Source organism: Sesamum indicum, linkage group LG3 (assembly GCF_026168435.1).
Source record: "Sesamum indicum cultivar Baizhima isolate 11 linkage group LG3, ASM2616843v1, whole genome shotgun sequence".
NCBI lineage: Eukaryota > Viridiplantae > Streptophyta > Magnoliopsida > Lamiales > Pedaliaceae > Sesamum > Sesamum indicum.
The window spans coordinates 28273367-28295987 of NC_142659.1; the positions used below are offsets into that span (position 1 = coordinate 28273367).

A 22621-nucleotide genomic window follows, 5' to 3' on the forward strand; every position below is an offset into this window, starting at 1 on the left:
AAAGAAAATCTTCATTCCGTGTATTTAGACGATAGGTATTTTATGGAAAAAGACCACGTGTGTAAAAAAAACATGGCCGTTAAATCATACATCCAACAGTGAACAAAAAATAAAATTTTTCGTAAAGTTATTGGATTAAAAGTGAAATTCTTATTAAAAATGGGATCAAAACTGTAATAGACTCTAGGTTGGGAGTTTGATGTAATTTATAGGATTCCCCACAAAGAGTGGGTGGGAAGACGTTATTGCCCTTGTCTCGTGGGTTAGAGAGAAGGCGACAAAACTTGTACACGTATGATGTTCTTGTAGGAAGAGGGAGGGGTACAAGTTACAACCCACCACCGCTTCCCCCTCAGATTTTTATTTCATTCTTACCCATTAAGATATTGTATGAACATCTCCCCAACTCCAAGAAAACAAATCAAACCTCCTTAATCCCTAAGAATGCCCCCAACACCACGTTTGGTATACACACAACAATTTACCTAAATGGTAATAATAAGGGCTACCCAAATTCAAAATGAGATTACAAAACAAAAAATTTCTATAATTTGTCTCGAGAATATACGAATTCGATCGATTATTCTTGCTGCCAAATTTTAATACATGGCATGTTTTGATGTCTTATACATATTAAAATCGCAATATATGATATTATGATGTTATTCGATTGTTTCTCGAATTTTGTAATGTTGTTGTTCTATTTTATTTATTCAAATGTAGCATACTTTTTCTTTATTTTAATACATCAAAATATTTCTTAAATTTCGTAATGTTGTTATCTTGAGAAATTAATCATTGAATTATGAGAAAAATATTGTCTATAAATGTTTTGTGCATAACAACATATGTATAATATTTTTTCCTAAATAGAGGATACAATATCATCTTTAACCTACAAAAATATATATTAAATGATATAAAAAAATAAAAAATTGGACCCGAATTGTCGGATTCTCTTTTTATTATTTATTCTTTGACATTAAAATTTATGTATTTTTCATATGATGAAACTTTCCTGGTTGACCAAACAAAACGTAAGTAGACCTCCACGTTTTGGACGCTCGAATCCACCGATGTATATATACCTCGTAATTTCTCGATTACGGTTACGGCCTCCAAGAAATGCCCACATGGCAACTGATTCCAGTTTCACTTCCTTCTTCGAGCGCTGGCTTTCCCGGCAAGAAGCTTTTCTCCGGCAGCTCGAAACCCTCCACAGACACCGAGAATGCAGTGAAATAATCCCCCAGGTTTTCTCGCATTACCAGGAACTCTACCGCGAAAAATCCAGGGCCGCCCACGCCGACGTCTTTCTTCTGCTCTCCGCCCCCTGGCTCACCTCTTTCGAGCGGTCTATGCTGTGGATTTCCGGGTTCAGACCCTCCATTCTGTTTCCAATCCTCGTGAACTCGGTGGGCGGGGAACTGTCCGCCGAGCAGAGGCAGAGGATCGAGGCGGTGAAGGCCGAGACGCGGCGGAAGGAGAGGGAGATCACCCAGGCGATGGCTAGAGTTCAGGAGACCGTGGCGGAGCAGCCCCTGTATAGTCTGATGAGGAAGTTCGGGAAGCTGGTGGACGGCGAGGTTACGGAGTTCGACACGTCGATGGATCGGCTGAAGGCGGCGATGCTGGTGGTGGTGGAGAATGCTGACGCCCTTCAGGGGTGGACGGCGGTGGAGGTGGTGGAGATTCTGAGCCCAGTGCAGGGCGTGAAGTTCTTGGCGGCGGTGGCGCGGTTTCAGCTGCAGTCGAGGAGGTGGGGAGTGGAGAAAGATTCAGAGAGAGAGAGAATGGCGGTAGATGAGGCATTGCCGCCGCCAGCCTGATTTACTGTTGGAATATGACACGCATTAGCTTTCCCTTGTTTTAATTTAATAATTTTAGTGAGTTTTATTATACATTTTAATTGCTGAGAATTATGTTTTCTTCTTTCTTGTTTTACCTTAAATAGCTCTAATTTTGAAATGGGTCGGCAACAAACCACTTCACCATAAATTAGTAATGTATTATTTTCTGTTGCTAAAATAATATTATTTGTCTTTATGTCAGAAAATTTTGGCTCTTTTTCATGAATTTCATTGACACACGATATTGGAATTTTTTACTGGAGCATAATTGTCTTTGGGCCTTTTAATAGTGAGTCCTAGTAAAGTTTCAGACAAGGTATTTTTTTGAAACAAGGAAATGTTCTACACTTTAAATTGTTTTTATAGTCTTCATCCATTTTTCTTCATCAATATGGATCAAATAATCCATTGTTTGTACATTCATCAATTGCATTCTACCCTTGTTTTTATGTAAAGGTCTCTATCTTTCCAAGGTGGATTCTGATTCACTTTTTAAGAAGGCATTTCTTGCTAACAAGTCATTCTTGCAGCAAGACCGCATTCTATTTTATTAGTTAAGATGATGATAAGCTACGTATTGATTTTATACCGTACTTAAGACTAATTTTCTCCTAAAATAGAGAACACATGCTTTTATAATAAATAGGTTGAAAAAAACCTACAACGAGTCTTTTTTCTGTGTTCTTGCTAACCACATAGGAATCGAGGGGATTAAAATCATAATTTTTTATTTTGATTATATACATATAATAACATCAGATCAGATTCGGAGCAAATTTGTCCGAATTTGAAACTTTGACTTGTAACAATGTTTTGGACCCATGACCTAATTCATCCAAGTTTAGGGTCTAATGGGTTGGATGAGCTGGAAACAATTAATTTTGTTTTAAAAATTAAAATTTTTTAAAAACTATTACGAACACAATGTTTTTACATATTTGAAACAGTATTATTGAATGATTATTTTTTCCTTTTTGTAACTTATATGTGCACATTCAACGTTTTAAAATATAAAAATTTTATATATAAAACCACAAATAATTTTATATAATTATTTTAACTTATAAAAATATTATTTTTATGTATCATATACAAATATAAATAAAATATACACATCTTATATATTTACACAAATCTATAAAATAATTATAAAAAAATTAAATTTGAGCTGGGTCCGAGTTAAAAAACTGAAACTCAAAACCCATTCCAAGTGGGGCGAGTCCGAGACCAAACCAGGGGGTGATTCAAACCCATTTTCATCCAAATAACCCATTGTGGGACATTAGCCCAATTCCACATAGACAACATCGTATTTATAGTAATCCATTTTGAGAAAAACAAAATCAAATTTGTACCTCAATTTCTTGGATCATTGTTTGGCATTTCATTTAATCTCGTTAAAGTAAAAATGAGATCAAATGGTTTAAACGAGATACAAATAATATAATTGATGTAACATGTAAAAAGTGATGATAAAAAAATATAATAATTATATACCGTTGTTGTGATATAATTAGGAATGATAATTGAAATGGGTAAAATAAAGCCCTGTCCTATAGCGGGAGCATTTGGATCGGGTAGTTTGGGTTTTGATCCGACCCGATCGGGATGGGATGATACTTTTCAATTTTTTCAAAAAATAACATACAATCGGGTATCTGATACCCAACTTTTAAAAGTCAGGTCAGATTTTGGGTAGAGGAGTCCTACCCAAACTACTCAATCAAGTACCCGATATCTAATAAAATAAACACTTTCTCCTTCCTCGAGATCTTTTTTATTTTTCTTAATCTTTAATAATATTTCAAATGTTATTTTATTTTTCTCTTCTCTTCGCAATTTATATTTCTGCAAATCCTAAAATATCGCAAAAAGAAAGTGAAAGAAATTTAATAAACTCAAATAGTGGTGTTTAATGTTTAATTTTTTTAATGTTTAGTTTATAATGGTTAATTTAATTTTTGTTTAATAAATCTTTTAATTTTTACTTTTTTTGAATATACTAAAGGATTAAATAAAAGTATATTAAAGTATTTTAAAATTAAATTTTAATAAAAAAATTAGTGAAGTGAACAGAGACTTCGAACAACCTCCGATTGAAGAGGATTCGAACAGTCTCTCTATAGAGGCATACAAGCGTGCCTCCTGAATGAAATGAACATATGGTAACACACTTTTTATGCTTTTAATTATTTTTTAAAATTTTGATTTCAAATTTTTTTTTAAAAAAAAAAATCACGTATTCGATATACCCGTCTATTGGGTATCCGCAACCTTCGAATCGAGTAGCTAATTTAGCTACCTGAAATTTCAGGTACTCGACCCAAAACCAAACTACCCAATTCGACACCCAACCCTATTACCCTGGACCAGGCACAAATAGGGTTGGACTTGAGTATAAATGATCAGGTCCAAGTTAAGGTAGGGTCTGGGTTTCAAATTTTCCGTAAAACCGGCTATGAAATAATACTCATTAACACTATTAATTTATTAAAAAAATTTAAGTTATATTTAAATAAACGCATTTTACAAGATAAATAATATCTTAGATTTAATAACAATTTATTATATATATATATATATAAACAATAAACGCAATTTATTAATTGATTATATCAATTAAATTGAAAAAAAGAACAGGATGTTGTAGGTTAGACCATTGAATCTGAAGGTAGGGCGGGTTTCGAGTGCTATTAAGCGCAGCACAGGATGGTTTCGGACTTTTCGTCTGACATGTTTTTTTATGGAATTCTTTTTTAAGTAATAGTTATACAATTATATTAATATTTAAATAAATTAAATAATTCATTAATTGAATTAATACATTAAAATAATTTAAAAAATAAACTATAATTAATTTACATAAAATAAAATAATATTTATACATTCAATTAAATTCGAACCCATAAACTTAAAGTCGTAGGTGTATATGATTAATTATACGTGTTTCACCATTACAAACAATTGTAAGTGCTCCACTTTGTCGGAATTATGAGATGGTCAATTCCTCCCACTTGGGCAACTACTCCCTCACTTTGATCATTAACGTTGTTATCCTCTCCTACCCTATATGTACCTACCTTTAATAAACAATTTGAATCATTGAACACTAATGTTTCACTTTAAAGGACATTGCATTTTACTTTCCAATCTCTCTTTGTTATGTCAGTGCTCCACTCCACAATATGTTGCAACAAAATTTTTTATTCAAATCAAATTTAATTAAATAAAATCAGTTATCAAGTAAATATAATATACTTGTCATGTAATTGGTCATGTTTCTTAAATTGTATATCAACCACAAAATAATTATGTTGCAATTGTCGTATAATTGATTCAAATCTGATCAAACCCAATTTGAATTTAAAATTTTCGTATCGCAGTAACAACATTGTATGTATGGGATTAGTTTATGTCTAATCATCTGACAAGAATTGCCCATTTTTCATTTTTATCCCATTGATTTTGTATGTAATTATGCATTGACTGAGGAATTCAAAAGTCCCTTTATCAGTGGTCGAAGCAGCCATCACCTTTGAAGTATAATATTAGGAAAATTAATATCATAATTAAAGAATTAATAGATAACATTATCTCATGCATGTGGTGATTTCGGGATGTGTATTTTTCGATACTTCAAATAATAAATTCAGTAGTTTCGTACACCAAGTAATTAATTGTATATATATATGGATATATATTTAAGTGAATTACAATGAATTTTTTTAAAATTTAACATAATTATAAATATTTTATAAAGTTTTAATGATCATGCAATAACTAATTCAATTAGTTAGTCTTTATTAAATTTTCATCTCCTTTTTTTTGTATTTTTATGGTGAAATAGCAAAAATACCTTTTTGAAGAAACATATATTAATAACAATAAACCTTCATTAAGGTAGAGGTCCATGAATAATTTGAAAATTATGGCTTCAAATTCCACCGAATATGTGGGTGTTTGTTTCATTTTATGTGGGTTATTGTAATTTATTTATTGTTTAAAGTTATATTGATGTATTAATTGAATTGATGTGTTGTTCAGATTATGAAGAGCTGATATAATTACCATTTGAAAAAAAAAAAAAAACCTTTATCAAAATGCAAATAAAAAGTTTATTTTTCTCAAAAGAAGGAAAAAAAAAAAAGAATCGATGTGGGATTTCATAATTCAAACAAAATTCATAATGCACTCAATGCTTTATGTATTCAATCAGCAAACTTTCATTGTTAGATTTTTTTTAAAAAAAATTGAAAACACATCAATATATAGTTCTAAATTAATCAATATAGAGTTATTACTACGCAATACATAAATATTTTTAAATTAATCAATAAACTTAAAATAAATAAATAATAAAATATTAATAGACTGGATACCTACTCATCCAATGAATCGTTAATTTGCTGTGAATGAATCCAATAAGATCTTGAAAGATTTGAAAGAACTCAATTAGCCTTTTGAACTTTGATTAAACATTAAATAAACTCAAGTGCAGAGATTTGTTGGGTTGAAAGTCGTCAAAAGCATTAATAACAATAATAATAATAATCCCATTCTTCTTTTTTTATTAATTAATTAATAATAATTCCATTGAGTGGCAATTCAAGTAAGTGGCTGAGAATGTCCCTTTTCTTCCCAAAATTGACTGCAATTATTGCTTGACTCTGTAATTATTGCTCAATAAGATTAACTCAACACGTTAATCAATAATTCAAATCAATAAATACATTCAAATCATATATTGATGTACTCGATCAGTGTTTAATATTTTGATATACTGAATGATATAATTTGTCGTTTATATTTTAGGATTAGCCTTAATATGCAGTGTCAATTTGAATCATTTTTCCTGTTGGTATTTTTTCATTAAAGATACCTATCCAGAAAAATCATTGTTGGTATTTTTCTTGTAATTCTTTGTTTAAAAGCAACTTTGGATTTGACAGATTAGTTTTTTTTTTTTTTAATCAAGTTTGCATTTATTTATTTAATTTTTATAAAAAAATAAACATAGATGGAGAATATTTGATATGATATGAGTAAACTCTGAGACGTCATGGCTTTTGACTCTTAGTACCGCCCAAGCATGTGATAAGACAACGACGCCACTGCGTTTTAGATAAAATAGCAATTAAGTCGTGTTTAATTGTAGAATTAATTACATTTAGACTCCTCTCAAATGTTAAATTATAATAATTATATTTATACCCTTTTTAAAAAAATTCTTTTATACTTGACTTCCCTTCATTAGGATTTGAACAAAAAATATTTATGTTAGTCAAAAAGCTTACATAAATTTTTAATTTTGCTCCGTGTTTAACATTTGCATGTATATTTTTGTATCTGTAAAAGGATAAATATAATATATATATATATATAAAGTGAGGTTAATTCATTATATTTTTTTTATAAGTATAAAATTATTACATGAAAATGTTATAGGGTAAATTATAATGATCTCCTCTGAGGTTTGGCATAATTACGAATACCCCCTTATTGTTTGAAAAATTACAAATACCCCCGTGATGTTCAATGAAATTATGTAATTTTTGGATAGAAGTAAATATAAATTTATATAAAAATTATCAGTTAGTCGATAAAAAAATTAGCAAATTTTTTAAAATAAATAAAATTATAATTTTTAGTCCACAAGGGCTTTTTGGTCAGTTCACAATAAAAATAGATAAAAGCCTAACGGAAACTAACGCTAATTGTTAGACGGCTGTTAAAATAAGGGGGATATTCATAATTTTTCAAACAGGGTATTTGTAGTTATATCAAATCTCATGGGAGGTCGTTGTAATTTACCAGACTAATATATGAAGAGTAAAATTAAAAAATACGTAATTAGTTTTTGCTAATACTAATATTTTTCGTCTAAACCCTAACGAAAAAAGAGTCAGGTGTAAACAGTGAATTTTTGAATGGGGTGTAAATATAATTTCAAATTTTTCTTCCAGAGGAAGGGAGTGTTCACATTTTTAGAGGGAATTTAAATATAATTAACCCTTACTTATATCACATCACATTCACAACCATTTACAAGTAGCTACTTTTATGCAATTTTTCATCTACTAATTAATTTTTAATTAATATGTTTATCATTCTTTTCATTCATAATATGTTGTCCAACACAAGATCACGTCAGATATGAATTTAATTTTAAATAAAAATTTAAATTTATATGTTAAATTTAACATCACAAGCACAATTTCGTTAGTGGTCTCAATGTGAAAGCTAACTATTATTAACCAAAAACATGTAATTTTATTAGTGAAATATTTAATTTATTGGTTATAACAAACTTTTCAATCTCCAAAGATACGAATCATATACTAATTAATTATTTTATGAGAATTTAATTTGTTTTATAATGTGCAGTAGAACATGCCCATCCATAATAGAGCCGTGTACAGCCAAACAGTCCATAATGTAGATGTCGCAACTTTAATAATTACATATATAAATATTAAGTATGTCGACTAGTTCATGATAAATGTTACGTGCATACATTTTTTAATAGTTTAATTCTCTAGTACTGCAGTCAGGAGATGTTTGGCAGCTTCTACGCTCTAGAGATTCACGTATTTATATATATAATTAAATTAAATTAAATTAAATTTCAGTAGTAATTTAATTTATTTGAAATATATATCCATATAATTAAGTTTAACACGAGCAGGAAATAAAAAAAAAATATTGAGATACAAAAATCGTAAAATTATTATTATAAATATTAAAATATAATGTATGTATATAAATATTATAGAGTAAATTAATGCTACTTTACTTAAAATTTAGCATAACTATAAATACTTTTTTATTGTATGAAAAATTACAAATACTCCCTGATTTTAACATTTGTGTATCGATAAGCCTATTCTATTAGGGTGTCATCTAACCATAAACTCTTAAAATGTCCTTTTGAATTATAAATTATAATTTTCTATATTTTTTAAATTTATAAAATATTATTACAAACTAATATTCTCAATGGAATATTTACGTTACCTGTCCTCTCATATTTTTAGATACTTCTTCAAATATTCTTTTTTAAAAATAGTAAAATAAGTAAAGTAGTAATTTTACCTCATCATGTAAGAACTATATAAATATTTTTTATTTGAGCAATATTTATAATTTATTCAAAGTATTAGTATATTACATATAAAATATAATTTTATTATTACGGATAATTACACTCCCATTCTCTTATGTTTAATGTAATTACGTATACCCTCTGTAGTCTATAAAATTACATCTAGCACTCTTAAAATTTGCTTTCGTCTAACAAATAAGTTCCTCCGATAGTTAAAATTAACTAAACTTGTTGATATCAACGAAAAAAGAAGCGAACGAGAAATAATATTTACCCTCAATTAATTGATTACTAACTTATTGCAGGTTAAATAATTCTTTTCGCACTAAACTATTTTTGTAACGGTGGAGATATACTTTTTCACATCCATTAAAGACGTGAAGATGTATGAGAGTAATTTGGTCATTAAAAAGATTTATTTAACATGCAAATCAATCGAAGATTGGACCTTTTCTTTCTGATTTTTTTTATTAATACAAACAAATTTAATAAATTTTGACTAATGAAGACATAAACAAACATCAAAATCGTTAAATATGAATTTTCAAATTACATAAAAATTACATATAACTATACCAAATTTAAATGATGGAATTATAATTATCCTTATAAAATAAAACAAAAATGCATAAAGGGGAGATGATATGATGCAATGAGCAGTATTGAAATAATTGATTTCACACGTTGGGCCTCGGGATGGGGTTACAAATATATTATTAGTCAAAGTTGGTCATTCCTAATCATCCCCTACTCAAATACATATTACGACCGACGCACCGACGGCCGTGAGAAACACGTGCCTTTATTACCACGCAGAACAACAATATTTAAAAGTGAAAATTAAAATGACTTTAATTGAAATTTAACATCTAACATTAAATTTCATTTAACAACCAACTTATTCCATTAATTTTCTTAAATTTTTATTCAATTTTTCAATAAACTGTCCAAAATACTATTCACGAATATGAATTATAATTTTATATATTTTAAAATATTTTTTATCGATTAATATGTTTCGTGAATTATTTGCTTTATCCACTCAAATCCATTTTTTTTATATTATTCAAATGTTTCTTTTGGGGGAAAAAAAGTAACATAATAATTTCTATCTTACTGTCTAAGTGCTATATATAGTCTTGAGATTTTATTTCATTTTTTTTTCCTAAAAGTATAATATTTTAAAATGTATATGAAGTAAAAGTAATAAATTTAGGAAAAAGACAGTGATACACACCAATGTAATATGTGATGATGGATAGTTATATATATATATATATATATGACTATTATAAAATTATATCTTATTTTTAACTTCACATATATAAAATCATGCATAATTTATGTAACATATATATTTCAAAAATAAATATTTTATACACTTAATGTGCATTTATGATTTAAAATACGAGATACAACATTAATTCATAAATACTATTTTGTATAAACAGTTGCATGCAGTAATTATTGGAAAATTATAGTTCATATTGGGTTTGAGATTTAACTAGTTACATGATAAATATATTATAGTTGTCATTAATATTCGTAATATAATAATGTACAATCCTAAAAAAAATAATCAATCATATAAAATAAAATCGTCATACAGTACCTAATAAATACTCTAAAAATTATAGTAAAGTTTTGATTGCATCTTTTATTTCTTTTAATATACACATGCCACATGTATAGTACTTACGTTATTTATTTTATTAAAAAGATTATACGCATTGATACCACCTATCACAGAGCGCCTTTCATAAAACATGGAAAAGGGGCACTGTATGACTAGTAGTCTGATAGTAAACAATTACTCCATCCAAAAATATCGATAATAGGATTTTAAGCCGACACTCTGTGGCTCTGACAAGAACAACAACACAATATACAGCAACGGCAACACAAGCAAGCAATGTGAGCACAAAAACAGTAAATCGGATACAAATTCAAAAAGAAAATGGTATTGATTAATGAATGTGAACATAAGGAAATTGATCTAAATAGGGAATGAGCATTCGAAATTTAGTACAGTGTCGTATAATATATTTATATGCTATTTAAAATAAAAAAATATTCGATTCGATGTGTTTAATTGTCCTTTTTGGGATAATTACATTCCCATCTCTTAAGTCTGATGTAATTACATGTAAATTCTCTATGATTTAGAAAATTACACGTAGCACCTTTGAGGTTTGCCTCCGTCTAATAAATAAAGTCATTTCATTAGTCAAAATTAACTGAATTTGCTGTTACTAACAAAGAAAAAAATTGAATGAAAATTGATATTATTCTCGACTGACTGATTACTTTTTTGTTACATGTCAAATAATTTTCTTCGAACTAAATTACCCTTATAACAGTGAAGATATACACCTCCTCATATCACATGCCTTAACTAATTTGTTCATAGAAAAATTTATTTGACCTGCAATAAGTCAGTAATAAGTCAATTAAGGGTTAGTATTTTTTCTGATTCTTTTTGTTAATATATTAGCAAATTTAATGGAGTTTGATTAACGAAAAAACTTATTTATTAAATAAAAATAAACTTTAAAAATACTAAATATAATTTTTATAATTATAAAAAATATACGTGTAATTATCATTTTTTTTCCCCATCTACTTAATGATAAGACATAAGACAAAAGGTGGTAAAGGGAGAGAAGTGAAAGGTGGCGAAAGGAGGACACGTGAAGGTTGCGGGAGAACAAAGTCAAAGTGGGCGGCGGATGAAGTTTCGTTGCGGCATCGACTACTTCACTAAAAGACACTACCACCTTGCTGCTGTGACATCCCCATCTCCTTCATCCTTTCCCCTCAAATCAGATAGTGTGGATTTATGGTCTGCACTTTCCACTTTCTGTCTATTGTGATTGAACCCATCATCTCTACTCTTTTTGTATGCTTACCCATATTTGCCCTCTGTTTAATATTTTTATTAGGGATAATTATATATACATTGTCTGATTTATTTTTTATTTATATAAATTATTCATATTTTTTATATAATTGTATTTGCGTAATGATACTAACATTTATGGGGATGTGCATGTAATTTTTAAAAAAAGTAAGAGATGGTTTGTGTAAGTAATAATGATATTTTTGTGGGTGTATGTGTAACTATCTAAAAGATAGAGGTGATTTGTGTAAACATACCATAGATCAAGGGTGTAAATATAATTATCCCTTTTTATAATTATGATGTACACTTTTTGTCTAGTAATACGAAATTACGTCCTCCTTTAAAAAAATCTTAAAATTATATTTAAATTCTCTTTTAAAATTCATTGTTATAAATACTGAACCCCTTTCATTACGATTTAGACACCAAACTTAGAATGGAAATGACTGTGGGTGAGTTGTATGGGTGTAACAGGTCTGAGTTTTCTATTTGAAAATAATATTTTATATCCGCGATTTATCGTAGAATTTATTTATCAATGTATTTACATTATATGTGAAGTAGAATATGAAACACTATAAAAAGGAGAAATTAAGTTAGCAAAAAATCAGGAGATAATTTTAATATTAATGCTAATTATATTTATTTAGTGATAATTTTTTTTGTCACAATAATAAGTTTCATAATTTTGAGAAAAACTTTTATTTTGTGAAAGTTGTTATAAAAAAAAAAGAATAGTGATAAAAAATATGTATAATATTCTATTCTATTGTATTATTTTTGAGTTGTCATTGTTAATGTGCCATTAATTATCTATGACGATAAGTTTAAGTATAATATTTTATTACTAATAGTTATAAAATGATAAAAATAAAATTTATTATTATTTTAGTATATATTTTCAATAATAATTTTAATATTGTCAGTGTGGATCAACCCTAATAAAATAAGACATTGATTCAAAATACAAAATGGATGGGTTGCAATAAAGGGTCAGATATGGCCCCATTATAGTCCAACCTTTCATCATCAATCATCACTCCCATTTTTTTCATTTTCCTTATTCCAAATTTCTTGTATCAAATATAAAGTAATTTTAAAGAAATAAAACACTATGCCAACTTAGGTAAAATCGTAAAACTAATTCCATCGTTTACGTCTATTTCAAATTCACCTCATATTTTATGAAATTTTAAACTTAATTTTATATTTATTTATTAGACGAAAGTAAATTTTAAGAGTGTTAAATGAAATTTCTGAAATCATAAAAAAATTATATATAACTTACTAAATTTCAAGAAAAAAGAGTGTAATTATCTGTTTATAATCTTGTGCGACAACTCACACCAACTATAGTTGAAGGAGTGGAGCCAAAAATATTAAATATTTAACAAAATTGGAAAAAAAAATATCAATCATTGTCCGTAGCAAGTGTGAATGAAGAGAGTCTAATATAAGAGCGTCACACCTTCTGGTCTTCCTTTCACTCACGTCTTTCAGACGGCCCACGACAAAAACAATCCTCCCTTTGTCAAACCACCGTCCGACATGGCGGCGGCCACCGTTTACCGACGGAGCTTCCACCTTCTCTCCCTCTTCTGCCTCCTCTTCGTCGCCTCTTCCGACGAGCTCCAAACCCTTCTATCCATCAAAGCTGCCTTCCAAGATTCCAACACCAAAGTCTTTGATTCCTGGGAATCGAGTACCCCTGTTTGCAGCTTCTCAGGAATCACCTGTGATTCCAATGGCTTCGTCAAAGAAATCGAACTCTCCAACCGGAATCTCACTGGCTTACTTCCGTTGAGCTCTGTTTGCCAGCTTAAATCATTGGAAAAGCTGTCTCTGGGTTTCAACAATCTTTATGGGCGTGTAACTCAGGAATTGAATAACTGCGTTTCGCTTACGTACTTGGACCTTGGGAACAATGTTTTCTCGGGATCATTTCCGGAGGTATCTTCGCTGAGCGGGTTGGTTTCTCTGCACGCGAATAAGAGTGGATTTTCGGGGACTTTTCCCTGGAATTCTCTGAAAAACATGACGAATCTTCAGGTGTTGAGTCTTGGGGACAATCCCTTTGATCGAACGCCATTCCCGTCTGTGATTCTGAATCTTACGAAGATGAATTGGCTGTACCTGTCAAATTGTAGCATTGAAGGGGAAATCCCGGAGGAAATTGGGAATCTTGGCGAGCTGATTGAGTTGGAATTGGCGCAGAATTATATCACTGGAGAGATTCCAAGGGGCATTACCAAGCTTAAGAAGCTGTGGCAGCTTGAGCTTTATTTGAATGATTTGACGGGGGAGTTGCCTCCAGGACTGGGAAATTTGACAAATCTCGAGTATTTTGATGCCTCCACGAATCGTCTATATGGAAATCTTTCTGAAATCAGGTTCTTGAATAAGCTCAAAAGTCTACAGCTTTTCCAGAATCAGTTTTCAGGTGAAGTCCCTGCTGAGCTCGGGGATTTCAAGAATCTCGTGAACTTATCACTTTACGAGAATAAGCTGACAGGACAGCTACCACAGAAGCTGGGATCATGGGCTGAGTTCATTTTCATAGATGTGTCTGAGAATTTCCTCACCGGTCCAATTCCACCGGACATGTGCAAGAAGGGTACTATGGTGAAGCTCTTGATGCTCCAAAACAATTTCACAGGCGAAATTCCAGGTAGCTACGCGAACTGCACCACGTTAATCAGGTTTCGGGTCAGCAAAAACAGGCTATCAGGTCAGGTTCCTGGTGGAATATGGGGCCTGCCTAATGCAGAACTAATCGATCTTGCCGAAAATGACTTTGAAGGGCCTATTACTTCTGATATTGGAAATGCCGAGTCTTTGGCAAATCTTGTCCTTGGAAAAAACAGGTTTTCTGGTGAATTACCTTCTCAGATTACAAATGCTTCATCTTTGGTGTCTATTGACTTGAGCTACAACCAGTTTTCCGGTGAAATACCAGCCGCAATCGGGGAGTTGAAGCAGCTCACCACTCTTTCGTTGCAGGGCAACAAGTTTTCTGGTCCAATACCAGATTCATTAGGCTCTTGTCATGCCATCAACGACGTTAACATGGCTCAAAACACATTTTCTGGCCCAATTCCGGCCTCTCTCGGCTCATTACCAGCTCTCAATTTCTTGAATCTGTCAAGAAATCAGCTTTCTGGTCCAATTCCCGGAACCCTGTCCTCTCTGAGGCTAAATCTTCTTGATCTCTCAAACAACCGATTGACCGGTTCAATACCGGAAACCCTTTGGTCTGAGGCTTATAATGGTAGCTTTTCAGGCAATGCTGGTCTTTGCAGTGAGAAAATCAGGGGATTCCAGAGATGTTCTCCACAATCCAACACGCCCCAACACCTTCGTATGGTCTTAATCCTACTCATGGTGGCTACTGTGGCCCTACTCGTCTCGCTCGCCGGCTTCTGTTACTTAAAGAAAAAGGATGAACGCATAGGTGAACGGTCTCTAAAAGAAGATTCATGGGATGTAAAGTCTTTCCACGTGCTGACCTTCACAGAAGATGAGATTCTTGATTCCATCAAGCAAGAGAATCTGATAGGCAAAGGTGGCTCAGGGAATGTGTACCGTGTAGTCGTTGGAAATGACAAAGAACTGGCGGTGAAGCACATTTGGCACTCCGATGACTATGGTGGCCGGAAAAAGATGGGTAGCTCAACCCCTATCTTGGCTCGGCGTAGGACTAAGTCCAGGGAATTTGAAGCTGAGGTTCAAACATTGAGTTCCATAAGACACATAAATGTGGTTAAGTTATACTGCAGCATAAGCAGTGAGGATTCCAGCTTGTTGGTTTATGAGTATATGCCTAATGGAAGTCTATGGGACAGATTGCACTCTTGTAAGAAATTGTCCCTTGATTGGGAGACGAGGTACGAAGTCGCCCTTGGTGCAGCAAAAGGGCTAGAGTATCTGCACCACGGTTGCGACAGGCCGGTGATCCACCGTGATGTTAAGTCGAGCAACATTCTGTTGGACGAAGACTTGAAACCTCGGATCGCAGACTTCGGACTTGCAAAGATTGTTCAAGCAAATTCAAACAAAGAATCCACTCAAATCATTGCAGGAACACATGGATATATAGCCCCAGGTAAACAAATCCATTCCCTTATTTTCATAATCATTCTTAAAATAACGTTCCTGTCTAAAAGCTTAAACTGTTAAAAGAGAAAAAACATCAAATTTTTAACTTGAATTACATTTAACCCTGCAGAATACGCGTACACTAACAAAGTGAACGAAAAGAGCGACGTATATAGCTTTGGAGTCGTACTGATGGAGCTCGTGACGGGTAAGAGACCGATAGAGCCCGAGTTCGGGGAGAATAAGGACATAGTTGATTGGGTATGTGGGAAGCTCAAAACCAAAGAGAGTGTAGTGAGTTTGGTGGATTCAGCAATTCCTGAAGTTCATAGGGAAAATGCCATCAAAGTCTTGAAAGTTGCCATTCTGTGCACAGCCAGGCTTCACACGTTAAGGCCTACAATGAGAACTGTGGTGCAAATGCTGGAGGAAGCTCAGCCTTGGCACTTACTCAGCATTGTTGTTAGTAAGGATGGTGGGGGCAAGAAAGAAGAGTTGATGGAGAATCATAAATTATGATTCGACCCCGGAAATTTTGACTTTCTCATCTTCAAAATGTACTATGGGTTTCGCTATTTCATCTAAACTAGTTTTTCGCGCCAGGTGATGAAATAGCATGTAATATAGTTATTTAGCGCGAAGAATTTCGCGTTAATTTTAGAAAATTACCCGTTTGTAAGATAGTTTATGTAGAATATATATATGTATGGTATGAAACTTAGTTTTCAAGTGCCAAATGCACTTTTACTGTATCATGTAATGGTATCCTTCTTGTTGACGAACAATAAGCTCAAGGCATGTCACCCGTTTTTTTTTATGTGCGAAAACTACGAACTATTATTCTTTTGTTGAATAAGTTGATTATCATAACAATATTAAATATCAAATAGGGTTAATTACACTTAGACCTCCTCTCAAAATATAAAATTACATTTTCCCCCTAAGTTCTAAAATTACACTCACACTCCTTAAGAGAATTTATTGTTCACACTTAACCTTTTTTGGTTATGGTTTGGACAACAATATTACATAATTTAAAGTTTACTCTCATTTAATATTCTCATGTAAAGCTTGTACTTATAAAGGAAAAAAATATATTGATGTTACCTCACTTTATATATATATATATATATATATTATATTTATTCATTTATAAGTATAGAATTACATATGCAAATGTTAAACGAAGGACAAAATTAAAATTTTATGTAACTTTTTTGCTAGCGTCAGCATTTTTCATCCAAACCCTAACGGGAGGGGGTCTAATTAAATGAAGAAATTTTTGGAGGGGTGTAAGTGTAATTTCAAAACTTTTTAGGGAGAAGGTGTAATTTCATATTTTTATAGGGAGTTTGAATGTAATTAATCTATCAAATATTTAATAACTACCAACAACTATAACATGAATGATATACTATTAATAAATATCAGATAATTATAGACCAAATTGCATATTACCATCCAGTATTTTCAAAAATTAGCTAACCCCTCGAAAAAATAGAGGAATTCTTTTTTGCCTATTTTTAAAACACATAGGGGGTTTTTAGCTGACTTTTGAAAACACAAGGGGGTAATATGTAATTTGAGCGATAATTATATCTAATCAACACTTCTATTCATCAATATCAGATAACAATATCTAATAAACACTTATTATTAACATAGAATTACATATACTATTAAAATAAAAATATCCCACATATTAGCCAAGCTCGAAACAAATAACCTTAGAGTTCTGATTTTTAATTTCGTAAATTGAATTAGGCCTTATCTATCATAATTTTAATATGTTGTTCATTAATAATTTGACAGAATTTGATGAGCACAAGGCACATTAGTTTTCCGACATTCCATCCTTAATAATTAGGTATGGAGACCAAAGACGGCAAAATGTGTATTAGAGGAACAACATACATTTGATTTAGACTAAGATCTTTATGGAAATTCCATTTATTTGTTTCTCATAGACAAACCGAACACTAATTATTGAGGTAAGAATTAACTTCCATGTTTTCTTGTTTCAGCTTTCTTTTAATCAAACACTACTAATGCTATTAGATTGTTGAGGTATGTATATGTATGGGTGGCAACAGGGCGGATCCTAGCGGTGGATTCGGGACTCGCTTTGCCAACTTTGGGATGGACTCGGGACCCGTCTTGCTCTCATACAAAATTTGTTGGGGCGGGTCTAACACGGTGGACTTGATTATATTTTTATTTTTTATTTATTGTACAAATATCTTTAAAAAAATTTCAACATATCCGTTCTAAATAAATTTGTTCCTCAAATATTCAAGTCCAAAAATAAATTTTCAAATAAAAATAAATACAACATCATCATTCATTTTTTTCCTCGTCAAAAATTGTTGGACAATTTTTAATTTTTCAACTGTTGAACAAGTACCTAACAATAAACAAACAAAAAATATAATATTTTATGAATATTTATGTTACCAAAATAAAGTACAAAAACAATATAATGAAAAATTTACTTACCATTACCTAATTCCACAACCAACGACGAGACCACATCAATGCCTCCAGAGTAAAATATATTATCGGGTCAGGTCTCTATGGACCCAAGACCCACTCCTGACCCGAGCAGGTCCTAATTTTTAGGATCCATTACCCACCCCCACTAATATTTTTTGGACCCAGACCCGCCCCATTAGGGTCATGTCCTGGGCGGGTCCGGTCTGGTACGGGTCTAATTGCCACCCCTATATATATCTATCAAAATTTTAAATGTAAATTTTCTTGGGTTACGAAAAAATTTAGTGGCCTCAGCTCCAATTATCATTACAGGCCATGTCATAGCTCAAAACACTGTTAAGATATTAATAGTATGGGTAAATTATAGCTACAGCTCAAAACACTGTTAAGATATTAATAGTATGGGTAAATTATAGTTACAATTATTAAAGGTTGTTATAATTACAAATACTCTCTTATTGTTTGAAAAATTGTAAATACCCCCTTAAATAGAAGATAATTGTGTAGGCCTAGATGGTGAGGCGAAAATTACTATTTTATCCATATTGATTCTTTTAAACGAAAAAAATTGGAAAAATATTTTTAAAAAAAATAAGGGTGGGTAAAGTAAATAATTCATATGGCATATTAGTCTATAAAAATATTTTAGAAAATTCTACAAAATATATAAATTTATAATTTATAATCTAAATGTACATTTTTGTTAGTTCACCACAAAAATTTGAAAACCTAATGGATGCTAACAGAGTTGGCTCATTGTTAGACGAATATAAAAATTGGGGGTATTTATAATTTTTCAAACAACAAGAAAATATTTGTAATTATACTAAATTTTAGGAAAAATGACTATAATTTACCTAAACAAGATCGTGGATTCAAATTTTATTGCCACCTATTTAGGAAGTGCTTGATTATGAGATGTAGTTTATCTCACTTCACCCCATCAAGTCATTTAAAAGTAAAACATCACATACACTCATATAAATATAAATAATTAGAATAATTGTAGGAGAAAGTAGTACGTACTGTTGGGGGTCTGTACCTCTCAAGAACTATATATTTATGGTCAATAAATGCGTTAATTATTGGATTTTATTAAAAGCAACAAACATTATTAATATTAAATATATTCCCTTTCAGTGATTATCATGTGGGGACCCAACAACCATTTATTTTTCTTCGTTTCACATCTATCGTTTCTCTAATGTGAGAAAGAGAACCACGCTTTTACCATGTCGCTTCTCCGAATAGGAATGGAGACTGCAACACGCTTGTTCGAAATCGCTTTTCATGGAATGTGAATGGGATTTCAAATATTCCCAAGTGAGTGAGACAGCCAGTAGACCAACATTTTCAGTTCTGCTGGGTATTTTGGTCATTTTCTATTTTTGGATTTATTATTATTTTTTTTTTTGGGGGGGGGCATCTATAGGTTGTCTAAGTCGTTTTACGTACGAACATGACAGTTTGAATAACTAGGGATGTTTTTGTATCTTTTCTTACGTATGTTATGTGTTGCTTGCAAAAGTTGCTTTTGTTATTTGATATTGACATATATATATATATATATCAAATACTATATTTGATTTCTTAAATTTTCGATAGAATCACTTTAGTTCATTGAGTTTATGTCTTGACTTTACCATCTTTAAATTTTATTTTTTTATCTCAGTTTGATCCCTCTAATCATTTTCCGGCAAAAATGTGGCTGGATTTTGATTCTTTGAAAAGTAAAATGGTCAATAAATTTGATTTTATCACTTTAATCCTTTAAGTTTGTAAAATTATCAAACTAATTCTTTTTCATTTTAAAAAGATACTTTTTTTTATTTTGTTTAATGCTGATATGTTGTAATTATGTTATATGAATAATGAAAACTTTGAACTCTTGTGAACATAACAACAACATATTGCTTAACCTAAAATAAATAATCTCTTTTTTTAGTAGTTAAAAGAAAAACCAAAATTATGATAAATTTTATTTAAAATTATGATAACAAAAAGTTGGTATTATTTAAAATTATTTTAATTATAAAAATTAATTGATGTAAAATTTTTAAAAAATTATAAAGATTTAAAAATAAAAGTAACTTATAATGAAAAATAATTAAGAATTTAACATAAATGGATGGACTATAAAAGATAAGCAGTTAATGATAAAAAAGAATAATTAATAAAAAGTTAATGTAATTAACTATCTATATTTATAGAAATAAATATATGTGACAAATTAAATCTCAACTAACTCGTTTAGCTCATAATGACATGTAGAAGAGAGATAGAAATATTAATTGATTTTCATTTTAAATAATATAATATGATATTTCAATTCCTATTTCATTATTTTGCTCAATAAAACAGACTGTCACATCAAACATTACATCATTAAAAAATTTCGTTACTTTTGTCCCTTTCCAATCTTTTAATTCCAACCCCTCTCAAAAAAAAAATAATTATATTCTAAAAAATAATATTTTATTAGTTATATTTTATAATAATTAATTTTACAAAAATTGATTTGAAAACAATTGATCAAACTATTTTTTTCAATGAACCGATTACAATTATGTTTTAAATTACAATAATAAATGTACGTCAATTACTAATATCAAATATATATAATTAATTAATAACTATTATTATAGTACACCAACAACCACTATTAAAATAAAGTAATATCCACAAATGGGTAAAAATTCGAATCCGTTACCTTTTAGTCATTGGACTTTAACTTTGTCAACTAAATTAGACCTCATTAGCGATTTCATAAAATTATAGCATTTAAAACATCGAAAAAGTAATTAGACCTTAAAAAAATTATGATTACTCTAAAATAGTTTTAGTTTATTGCTAGACATCTCTATGACTATAATTAAATTTAAATAATTTTAAAATTTCAATTATTAGTCTGAACTCAGTCTTAACCTACCTATAAAAAGACCAACAAATAAAATCCAAGCACTGAGAATTGTACGTTAGGGATAAATTGTTGTACCTACTTAGGGCTTAGTTCAACTCAATACCTTCTCTCAATAAATAATACACGTACGTATAGTTCGACGGTTACTACTCCTCCCATATTTTACTAACTATGCATATAAATTCTCCACTCACATTAGCCATTAGTTAAATTTTTGAATAAATTATAATTATATTATTATTATTTAAAAAATTATGAATATTTATTGATATTAGCGATTACGTAATAAATATCTTCTCGTGACAATCAATTATAAAAAAATATATGATAGACGATTATTAATTTTAAAAATTATTTATAAAATTTTAAATAATAAAAAATATTTATAATTATGATGTAATTTATCCTATTTTCTTACTCCCCTATGCCTTACTGTTTACGCCAAAGACCAAAAATGTCAATATCTTTCGGGGGGGTATAATTTGAAGCTTTCAAGGTCTAGAAAAAATAGTATAAAATTATCCTCTTGGACTTTGGGACCTGTAAAATAATTCTCAAATTCTCCATAGTATCTATTTAAATTATCCTCATCAAACTTAGTGAAATTAAATATTGTTTCTTAATATTAAAGATATTGTGGTTGGTTAAGATATTTTATTAATTTATTTAACAACATTTGATGTGATTTGGTGCATAAACAAATAAAAACACTAATTTATAATGTGAAAATGTGTTGGGTTCCCCCCCCCCCCCCTTTTCTTTTCCAATTAAAATGAAACATGTAAATAATTCAAATTTTAGAATAAGTAATGATTAAAATATATATAAGAAATATTCGTACATAATTAGAAAAAAAAAATGGGTTCAATTAAATATTCAATAAAGTTTTCTTTATAATGATTAAAGCTGAATAACTATACATGACAAAAAAATATTAAAATATTAAAATATTCGCGCACAAAATTTTAATTTTATTACCTACTATTTTATTTTTTATGTTCAATTTAAGCTATTTTTAAGGTATATGCAAGTAATTCAATTTTTTAAAAAATAATTTGATCAAATATTAATATATATATATATTGAAATCGAAACCACCCAAATTCAATAAAAATATTAATGTCATAAATTATGATTTAATATAAGAGTAGTTGACTTTAGATTATAAAAATAGAAATTAGAAAGTCTCATTTATAAGCCAAAGATGTTTTTCCCCTCCATAAATATTAAGTAAGAAATTTTCTGAGTTTTTTCTTTTG

At 30.1% G+C, this 22621-nt stretch overlaps 2 protein-coding genes across 2 annotated transcripts; both read left to right on the plus strand.

The window, feature by feature from the left end:
* The first annotated feature begins 957 nt into the window (after window positions 1-957).
* On the plus strand, window positions 958-1919 carry RAS1 (RESPONSE TO ABA AND SALT 1). Its single transcript, XM_011075998.3, has one exon. It carries the CDS (start codon window positions 1005-1007, stop codon window positions 1827-1829), a length of 825 nt encoding a protein of 274 aa, XP_011074300.1. The 5' UTR covers window positions 958-1004; the 3' UTR covers window positions 1830-1919.
* An 11393-nt stretch (window positions 1920-13312) lies between these two features.
* LOC105159063 (Leucine-rich receptor-like protein kinase family protein) lies at window positions 13313-16766 on the plus strand. Its single transcript, XM_011075999.3, has 2 exons — window positions 13313-15956; window positions 16080-16766. The coding sequence occupies exons 1-2, from the start codon at window positions 13403-13405 to the stop codon at window positions 16466-16468; spliced, it is 2943 nt and encodes a 980-aa protein (XP_011074301.1). The 5' UTR covers window positions 13313-13402; the 3' UTR covers window positions 16469-16766.
* Window positions 16767-22621: the final 5855 nt, after the last annotated feature.

Coding starts and splice junctions, on each gene's coding strand:
- RAS1 (XM_011075998.3), top strand. CDS start 1,005: ATGATGAAACTTTCCTGGTTGACCAAACAAAACGTAAGTAGACCTCCA.
- LOC105159063 (XM_011075999.3), top strand. CDS start 13,403: ATGGCGGCGGCCACCGTTTACCGACGGAGCTTCCACCTTCTCTCCCTC. Junction 15,957..16,079: donor ACATGGATATATAGCCCCAG/GTAAACAAATCC, acceptor TTAACCCTGCAG/AATACGCGTACACTAACAAA.